The sequence below is a fragment of the Argopecten irradians genome, unplaced genomic scaffold (assembly GCF_041381155.1).
Source record: "Argopecten irradians isolate NY unplaced genomic scaffold, Ai_NY scaffold_0017, whole genome shotgun sequence".
NCBI lineage: Eukaryota > Metazoa > Mollusca > Bivalvia > Pectinida > Pectinidae > Argopecten > Argopecten irradians.
The window spans coordinates 384,811-395,316 of record NW_027187484.1 but is presented as its reverse complement, the minus strand read 5'-3'; the positions used below and the strand labels follow the sequence as shown (position 1 = coordinate 395,316).

Below are 10,506 nucleotides of genomic sequence, written 5' to 3'. Positions count from 1 at the left end.
CACACCGCGTAGTAAATAAACGAGTAAGTCAACGATCAGAAATTCAATTAATTAGTTAATTAGGGTCCCCCCGGAGGTTCCAAATTGTAACGACTTGTTTCGCTACGACCGTAGTCATTAGCGTAGAGTAAGAATGATACAATTAATTTGTTTTGCCCTGGGTTCGACTGCCGCGTTAGCTTGCAGATTCCTATGTCTCGCTGCAATATTCAAAGGTACCAGTGAGTATGGACAATGGACGACATCAAATTCATTTAACAGTTTATTAATATTTAACATGTGTAAAGGTGACAACAAGAAAATACCCGCGTGGCTCAGTGGGAAGTACCGTGAAATGGACAGTTTTGCTGCTAATATTTTCACGTTTTCGCTATCAGAATTAACTCCTACCCATCAATGAAAGACCGAGCACGTGGCGCTACACACCGGGCCGATATCTGTTGATGGTGGGCTAAAAATGCAGTCAAAATCAATTATCATGGCCGAATAATGTGCATGACAACTGTTTAACACTAAAGATATATATTTAAGTACAAGGTCAAAGTGTGTCACAAAAACAAACCAATATATTTTACAGTATTGAATGCTTCATATGCAGATAACATTTTGTTTACTTGAGCCTATGTCACAGTATTGAAAGCAGTTTCCAAAATGTAATGTTAAATACTCACCGTCATTTACAGAAATTCTCTGGAATTGGTCTGAAAATAGATTAATTCCCATTCATTAATTAACAAATTGCAACAAGAGATCCCAGAGGGATCTTGGCGCCCACCAAAGAATGATCTTTGTCTGACGATGGAAAGAGGGATCTTTTCCCTGCTTTTCAAACTTTTTCAAACACACTATATATAAAATTTGAGACAGATCGCTATAGTACTTTCTAAGAAATAGCGATAACAAACTTAAAGTATCAAAATCCAAGATGGCCGCCTGTCGGCCATCTTGTTAACCGATCGGTCCCAAAATGCAACATGCACAACTAGGGTCCTAGGGGAACCTGTATATGAAATTTGCGAAAGATACCTCCTGCACTTTTTGAGAAATAGCGGTAACAAACTTTAACTATCAAAATCCAAGATGGCCGTCTGTCGGCCATCTTGTTGACCGATTGGTCCCAAAATGCAATATGCACAACTAGGACCCTAGGGAAACCTATATATGAAATTTGAGAAAGATCCCTTATGCACTTTTTGAGAAATAGCGGTAACAAACTTTAAGTATCAAAATCCAAGATGGCCGCCTGTCGGCCATCTTGTTTGAAACCATCCCTTCAAAATCCAATAGTACTTTCTGAGAAAATAGCGGTAACAAGAATTGTTAACGGACGGACGGACGGACGGACGGAAGGACGGACGGACGACGGACCACGGACGAAAGGCGATTTTAATAGCCCACCATCTGATGATGGTGGGCTAATAAAACTGGTACTGTTTGCAAATGCGCCAATATATTTCCCACGTTAGTAGACTGGAGTATATATTCTCGTTAATGGTTGGATTTTTACCAGATCCTAATCCTACTGTTAATGGCTGGCATTTTTATGTTATACAAAACATATCATATATGTGTATGTTGTCTTGAAAATATACTTTTAATGACTCCTTACGTTTGATTGTACGTTTCCTCTTGGCTCTTGTTGGCAGTTTCTTAAGAAGAGGTTCAGTGGACAATTTTCGTTTTTTGGATGGTCTCTTTGGAGGAATATTCACCAACAGCAATGAACCATTGGCAGGGCAACCATCTCGGAGTTGCTCTGATGCAGAGGACAGATGTTTTCTTGCCTCTTCCATAGCCTGAACGGAATCAGCAATGTACGTGAGATTGTATAAATCTTTCAAGATTTCCCTGACCTTCCTGGCAGAGTCAGAAAGAGAAGGACCTTGCGGCTGCTGTGGCTCTGTGATGGTGTTATCTAGGTCTTTACAAGGTGCACATGCTGTTGTAGAATGCTCCACTTCTTGTATGTTAAAAAGTTGATCTTTCGGCAGCTTGACACAATCCTCATCAATGATAAAATGAGGATTGTTCATGTAGAAGTTTGGCAAAGAGTTCCATGTGATGTTATTGATGTGGCATATCAAAGCACAGAAATGCTTACAGGGGAAATGTGTTTTCTTGAATGCCCTACAGTCACAAGATGGCATGGTGTGACTGGATTCATCACCTAGGTTAATACGATAGAAGTGAGACTGGCGGTTAGATGACTGCACTAGAAACTCTTTCTCAGTTACCATTGTGACCATGTCTGAAGTGATGTCCGAACATCTAACCGTTGCTTCACGAATATGTTGTACAAGGTATTTGGGCCGGTTATGAAGCTCTTTTGGAACAGAGCCTGATGGTTCCCTCCAACCAGCTGACATTGTGACATTGCTCTCCAGGTACCTGGGGAAAATGTAATTATTTACCAGTAAAAATTTGTTAAATTTGAAAATAAAGTGGATTGCATCACTGATTGAATCGAAATATCTCCCTTATATACAATAGAATGTAAACATCAAGAATGATATATAAATCATTTAAGTATTGGTTGTCATATTTCGACACGCATTGGGTGTTCTAGCATAGCCAATGCTAGTAACATTGGTATGTTACACACCAATGCATGTCAAATGTATGACAACCAATGCTTATATTTACATTTAAATACACTCATTCCCACTATAACAAGAGATCCCAGAGGGATCTTGGCGCCCACCAAAGAATGATCTATATCTGACAAAGGAAAGATGGATCTTTTCTCTACTTTTTAAACTTTTTCAAACATACTACATATAAAATTTGAGACAGATCGCTTCAGTACCTTTTGAGAAATAGCGGTAACAAACTTCAACTATCAAAATCCAAGATGACTCCTTGGCGGCCATCTTGTTGATCAATCAGTCCCAAATCACAATATGCACAACTAGGGCCCTAGGGGAACCTACATGTGAAATTTGATAAAGATCCATTCAATACTTTCTGAGAAATAGCCATAACAAACTTTGAATATCAAAATCCAAGATGGCTGCCTGGCAGCAATCTTGTTGACCGATCGGTCCCAAATCACAATATGCACAACTAGGGCCCTAGGGGAACCTACATATGAATTTTGAGACAGATCCCTTCAGTACTTTCTGAGAAATAGCAATAACAAACTTTGAATAACAAAATCCAAGATGGCTGTCTGGCGGCCATCTTGTTGACCGATCGGTCCCAAAATGCAATATGCACAACAAGGTCCCTAGGGAAACCTACATATGAAATTTGAGACAGATCCCTTCAGTACTATCTGAGAAAAAGCGATAACAAACTTTAACTATCAAAATCCAAGATGGCGGCCTGGCGGCCATCTTGTTCACCGATTGGTCCAAAAATGCAATATGCACAACTAGGGCCCTAGGGGAACCTACATATTAAATTTGAGAAAGATCCCTTCAGCACTTTTTGAGAATTAGAGGTTATTATATAACAATTTTGATATCGCACCATTTAACAGCCCGAGACCGCCATATCAGCCCAAGGGCCGCAGGCCCGATGGCTGATATCAGGTCAAGGGCTGATAAAGGGTGCGATATCAAAATTGACATATCATAACCTTTTTATCACACATTTTGGGAAAAAAAAGAAAGAAATTTTAACAATTTAAATACACGTATTAAAATGTATTGATCAATGACCCAGGGGCGTAGGAAGCGGGGGGACAGGGGGGGCAACTGCCCCCCCCCCCCCCCAGGACGGGGGGGCAAACATGTCTTTTTGCCCCCCATTTTCGCCGACTGAAATTTTCTAAAAATGCTTATTTGAAAGAAAAAAGGGTCCTCCTGCACATTTTTCGTACTTCATTCAAGAAAATTTTCCACTGTGCGGCGCATTTCCTAAAACGTTCAAGCACATAATGTCAAACCTTAAATAGTAAAAATTCAATACACACGAACTAGACTAAAAGGGATTATATGTACTATTTAAAAAAATGTCCCTTAAAAGATCAATTTGTTTATATGTCGAGACAATTAATTCATTTTTTTATGTTACACAACAATGTGCCGATGGTGTGAAGCCGGTATATTCAGATCAAGTAGGGTTGCATAATGTTATGGCGACAATTATCATTTCTAAATGCAGGTAGCTTTAAATTGAAAAATTACCATGTTAAGAACGCTTTATAATAATTACAAGAGATCCCAGAGGGATCTTGGCGCCCACCAATGAATGATCTATGTCTGACAATGGAAAGAGGGATCTTTTCCCTGCTTTTCAAACTTTTTCAAACACGACTACACATAAAATTTGAGACAGATCGCTGCAGCACTTTCTAAGAAATAGTGGCAACAAACTTCAACAATGAAATCCAAGATGGCGGCCGTGTAGCCATCTTGTTGACCTATCAGTTACAAAATGCAATATGCACAACTAAGGCCCTAAGGGAACCTACATATAAAATTTGAGAGACATCCTTTCAGTACTTTTTTTAAAAATAGCAATAACAAACTTTAACTATCAAAATCCAAGATGGCTGCCAGACGGCCATCTTGTTGACCGATCGGTCCCAAAACGCAATATGCATATCTAGGGCCCTAGGGGAACCTATGTATGGAATTTGCTTTAATTCCCTTCAATACTTTCTGAGAAATAGCGGTAACAAACTTCCACTACCAAAATTCAAGATGGCCGTCTGTCTTGTTGACAATTCAGTATCAAAACACAATATGCACAACTAGGTCCCTAGGGGAACCTACATATGAAATTTGAGAAAGATCCCTTTTGTACTTTCTCAGAAATTGTGGTAACAAACTTTAACTATCAAAATCCAAGATGGTCGCCTGGCAGCCATCTTGTTGACCGATCGGTCCCAAAATGCAATATGCACAACTAGGGCCCTAGGGGAACCTACATATGAAATTTGAGAAAGATCCCTTCAGTACTTTCTGAGAAATAGCGGTAACAAACTTTAATTATCAAAATCCAAGATGGCCGCGTGTCCGCCATCTTGTTGACCGATCGGTCCCAAAATGCAATATGCACAACTAGGGTCCTAGGGGAACCTACATATGAAATTTGAGAAAGATCCCTTCAGTACTTTCTGAGAAATAGCGGTAACAAACTTTAACTATCAAAATCCAAGATGGCCGCCTGTCGGCCATCTTGTTAACCGATCGGTCCCAAATTGCAATATGCACAACTAGGGTCCTAGGGGAACCTACATATGAAATTTGAGAAAGATCCCTTCAGTACTTTCTGAGAAATAGCGGTAACAAACTTTAACTATCAAAATCCAAGATGGTCGCCTGGCAGCCATCTTGTTGACCGATCGGTCCCAAAATGCAATATGCACAACTAGGGCCCTAGGGGAACCTACATATGAAATTTGAGAAAGATCCCTTCAGTACTTTCTGAGAAATAGCGGTAACAAACTTTAATTATCAAAATCCAAGATGGCCGCGTGTCCGCCATCTTGTTGACCGATCGGTCCCAAAATGCAATATGCACAACTAGGGTCCTAGGGGAACCTGCATATGAAATTTGAGAAAGATCCCTTTAGTACTTTCTGAGAAATAGCGGTAACAAACTTTAACTATCAAAATCCAAGATGGCCGCCTGTCGGCCATCTTGTTGACCGATCGGTCCCAAAATGCAATATGCACAACTAGGGCCATAGGGGAACCTACATATGAAATTTGAAAAAGATCCCTTTAGTACTTTCTGAGAAATAGCGGTAACAAACTTTAACTATCAAAATCCAAGATGGCCGCCTGTCGGCCATGACGGACGGACGGACGGAAGGACGGACGGACGGAAGGACGGACGGACGACGGACCACGGACGAAAGGCGATTTGAATAGCCCACCATCTGATGATGGTGGGCTAAAAATACCTCGTAAAACTCATCTCAGCCATTCTAAATCGTAATTTTTTTTGCCGGGGGAGACCCACCCCCGGACCCCCCTAACACCAAATTCCCGCGCCTTTGAGCGCTCGTAAATTCATCAAAATGCATCGTAAAACTTATCTAAGCCATTCTAAATCTAAAACCCCCCAAACATCAAAATCTCACGCTTTCGGGCGCTTGCAAATTCATCAAAACTCATTTAAGCTATTCTAAATCGTAATATTTTCCCGGGGAAGGCCCCGGACCCCACAAACACCAAAATCTCACGCTTTCGGGCACTCGTAAAATCATCAAAATACATTGTAAAACTCATCTCAGCCATTTTAAATTTCAATATTTTTTCCCGGGGGTCACCCTCAGACCCCTAAAACACCAAAATCTCGCGCCTTCGACGCTCACACGCCAATTTAGCCAATTTACATATTCGTTAATTTCCTTTTAGTGACCCCACTGCTTATAAACGTGTACAAGGATTAAATTTAATGAGATATGAAAAATGTACATAAAGCATATATGGTTGGGAGTTGAATGAATCTCCTCCTCCTAAATTTTGTCTATATTTAAAAAAGACAGTAGAAATCTGATGTGACTTTTCCATTTGCTGTCAGACAATCATGCAAAGTCATATAAAGATTATGACGTTAAAACTTCCTATGATGTCATAATAGTGTCATTACAGATGTGTCTTACGATACTTATGACATGGTCGTATAACATGGCTATAGAAGGGCCATGCAGTTATACGATAAATAGCAAATTAAATGTAAGACTCTGCAACAGCCTGCAAAATAGCAAGGTCATTCGTTTAAACAAACTTTGTAGTCCTTCATGCCGACACATGACTGGCCCAATATCAGGACTCTGAATCCCGTAGTTATTCACAAGCTCAAAAGATTTTAGCCATATTAAACATAGCTGCAATATTGTAGCTCAAAAGGCTTTTAGACAGAAAATGGTGTCGTCTTTAGAGCTACAATTGGTGCCTATTACTGCTAATGGAGCAAAGTAATGATTATACAAACCATTATAAAACTTGCATTTTATCATACTTTTTTGATATCGCTTACCTACTAGGGAATAAAACTGAACTATATAAAATATCAAATTCTCATCGATCATTATTTTTTTTATATAATACATGTGAAGGTCTTTCTGAAGGGAATTTATACGGCAAGTCCACAAGCTGTCAATTTTATGTCTTGTGAGCGGTACTGTATATATTAAGAATGGTAGTTATGTTTGTTTTAGACAAAAATAATATGTAAATGCATGTATACGCTTAAAATAATTGGAAACTTACAAAAAAGTATAGAAAATTGTGCCCGAGTGATTTTCGAAGGCAGTGCTCCACTACGACACATAGGGACCAATTCGTACCCGGCCGAAAGGTATAGTAGGCCGGGTACGTATATTCGTTCTATATTAAACCATGTGGACTTGAATGGGGGTCAAGGTCATTCCGTTCAACAATTTTGGTAGCCCTTCATCCCAGCATGCTACAGGTCAAATATCAGTACCCTAGACCTTTCTGTTATTGAGAAGAAGTCTCTTATGCAAGGTGTACGGTGCATGACGACTGACGATGTATGAAGAAGGTAGGTCATTCTGAAGTCACATATGTAGATTTTTGTCTCTGCAAAATTATAGTATGAGTACAATGAGGGGGAAATATCATCATGACCAGGCCCCAGGATCATGAAACAGTCTTAGACTTAAGATTTTGCTTAGCCAATCAAGAATGATGTAACCTTTCATATATTTTTACGTATCATTGCTAAAATAAAGTTTGATGTGGTATAAAATGTACTTTTGATTATTTTATTTATGATAACATGAGGAACTATATTACATTTGGAAAATATTTGCTGTTCCGGTAATTGTACCTGCTGACGTCAGCGATGTGACTAGTGGCAAATTTAAACGCATTAATAGCGACGTTTCTTCAAAAAATAGTTGAATGTAAATATAAGCAATAAACAGTTGCTAACGGGCGACATTCAATTTATCTGTCACCCAAAGTGTATTCATATTGACTATATACTACCATTTGGTAACTGTTCTTCGGAACACTTCTCGAGTTTACCCACAAGCACAACATTACATAATTTGCATAATGTAGTCACGATATGTAAAGTCGAGAAGCGTTCCGAGAGAAAAATGAACATGGCGGTGACGGTTAAAGTAAGTGAGCTACACGATGTTTAAATGGAGTTTCTACAAAGTACGGGTCATGCCATCTCCAAAGGAGATTGTGGATGAACACAGTTATGGGTACTGTTTACCACCACAAGCGTAGATTTTGTGATTTTGGCTTGGTTTTTGAGGTGCCCAATAGAGCCGAGACAACATTTCGACCGGACAGGGAATTGTCTACCTAGCATATTTTTCGTAAATTTCCCAATTCATCAAGCCATAACTTCGTCAATACTTGGCCAATTTTGTTCATCAAGCACTCAATGGAAAGATAAATTATTTCCCTTTAAGGTAAGATATCCGTCAATGTTGTATAGAACCCATTTGTTAACATAATCACAGTTTTAAAAAAATAGGTCTGTTTTTCTCGACCGCCGAGTTCATACTCTTGATACTATAATATATATATGTATACTCTTGGTTAAAAATTTTCGTGCCAGGTCCCTGTGCTTAAGATTGTTTCATGATCTTGGAGCCTGATGACCTAAAAACTTACGTTTAGAAGATTGGACGTCTGCTCCTGGCTAGTAACACCATGCTTTGATGCAATCAACCACCTGTGCCAAGCTTGTTTCCGATGGAAGTCACATATGTAGATTTTCGACTCTGCAAATTTATAGTACAATGAATGGGAAATATCAGATACATTTCAAGTTTACACGTATCAGGTACATGTATGATTTCAGCAATTCACTAATTCAGCTATATTGTACAGTTAAAGAATGGGTGTGAGGGATATAGCAAGTATATATATATTTGTATGGTCAATGTACATAGCCTTTATTAAAACACACATTTGGAATAAAAACAAATTCAACATCAACTGCTTTGCAGATAATTCAATTTGTTTCAAGAGCAACTCAATTCATCACCCCATGAAATCGACCAAAGCAAGATTCAATTCCTATATTTCAATTCAATACTAGCGCATTATGAAGATTGTCTGCAAAGCTCTGGCATCTATATAGACCCTAGATGCCATAGGAAGATAGTTTAATGCTTAAATAAGATATCACTTACCAGGGAACACACTGTGAATAGCATTGGCTTCTACCTCTGAGGAGTCTATCATAAATCCTTTACAGGTCCATGCTGAGTTGTTATCTTTGATGACTTGCAAAGCTTCAGCAACAGAGCTGGAGTCCTCCCTCTCGGTGATAAAAGCTCCCACAACACAAAACCCACCATTGGTCTGCACACAAAGGAAAAACAATGGCAAAGCATACTTAGTTGTTCTGTATGTGGCATCCAGATACACCAGCTCGTTTCCATATCTAGCAAGTAAATTTCTCTGCCATTTAGACTGGTATATAACCAGGAGAGACTCTTCCTCATTGACCATAAGGCAACCATCATCCTCTTCAGAGTCGTCATCTATGACAGGGCGCTTTACAATGGAAGATTTACGAAAAGTCTACGAGTCATCAGGGTGGTCTTCTTGCCAGACATGTATTTTCTCGGCCAAGTCCTCCTGGTCTATCAGACTGTGTAGTGTTTTACGCCTCTGACGGTACATTATCTTCCTCAGATCCTCCCTGCTTGGATAAAACCTTCGGTTGATGGCTCTGGGCATCTCCCGCTCCCTGAACAGATCTTTGACGAATATCTTCAGGTGTCGGTGCATTTCTTTTGGGCTATAAACACCCTCATTGACAAGCGTCCGGATTTTCCTGAGAACTCGTTCATCAATAGGAGACTTCAGATCAGCGGCCTGCAATACAGTGTATATCAGAGATAAAAGAAGCAATATGATGGGACAGATAAATATATTTGGTGATTTTACATTTACTGTACTATAGCATTTAGAGTAGTTTTTTAAATGACAGAACCAGAATACATGTACATAACGTAGAGTGTCTATCTGGTTGTATCTGTTGTGGTTTAGTAAATGACAACAGATAGGACCAGAATACAAGGTGTAGAGTGTATATCTGGTTGTATCTGTTGTGGTTTAGTAAATGACAACAGATAGGACCAGAATACAAGGTGTAGAGTGTATATCTGGTTGTATCTGTTACGGTTTAGTAAATGACAACAGATAGGACCAGAATACAAGGTGTAGAGAGTATATCTGGTTGTATCTGTTGTGGTTTAGTAAATGACAACAGATAAGACCAGAATACAAGGTGTAGAGTGTATATCTGGTTGTATCTGTTGTGGTTTAGTAAATGACAACAGATAGGACCAGAATACAAGGTGTAGAGTGTATATCTGGTTGTATCTGTTGTGGTTTAGTAAATGACAACAGATAGGACCAGAATACAAGGTGTAGAGTGTATATCTGGTTGTATCTGTTGTGGTTTAGTAAATGACAACAGATAGGACCAGAATACAAGGTGTAGAGTGTATATCTGGTTGTATCTGTTGTGGTTTAGTAAATGACAACAGATAGGACCAGAATACAAGGTGTAGAGTGTATATCTGGTTGTATCTGTTGTGGT

The 10,506-nt window shown here is 39.2% G+C and overlaps 1 protein-coding gene across 1 annotated transcript in view; it reads right to left on the bottom strand.

Annotated features, from left to right (window-relative positions):
* LOC138311313 (uncharacterized) overlaps window positions 1-10,506 on the bottom strand; it is a 195,149-nt gene that overhangs the window by 169,927 nt on the left and 14,716 nt on the right. The window contains exons 3-6 of the mRNA XM_069252742.1: window positions 9,086-9,776; window positions 8,562-8,671; window positions 1,610-2,388; window positions 672-701 (exon numbers count right to left, since the gene is read on the bottom strand). Of these exons, the coding sequence (XP_069108843.1) occupies window positions 672-701; window positions 1,610-2,366 (787 nt within the window). The 5' untranslated portion in view covers window positions 2,367-2,388; window positions 8,562-8,671; window positions 9,086-9,776. The remainder of the gene's footprint in view (window positions 1-671; window positions 702-1,609; window positions 2,389-8,561; window positions 8,672-9,085; window positions 9,777-10,506) is intronic.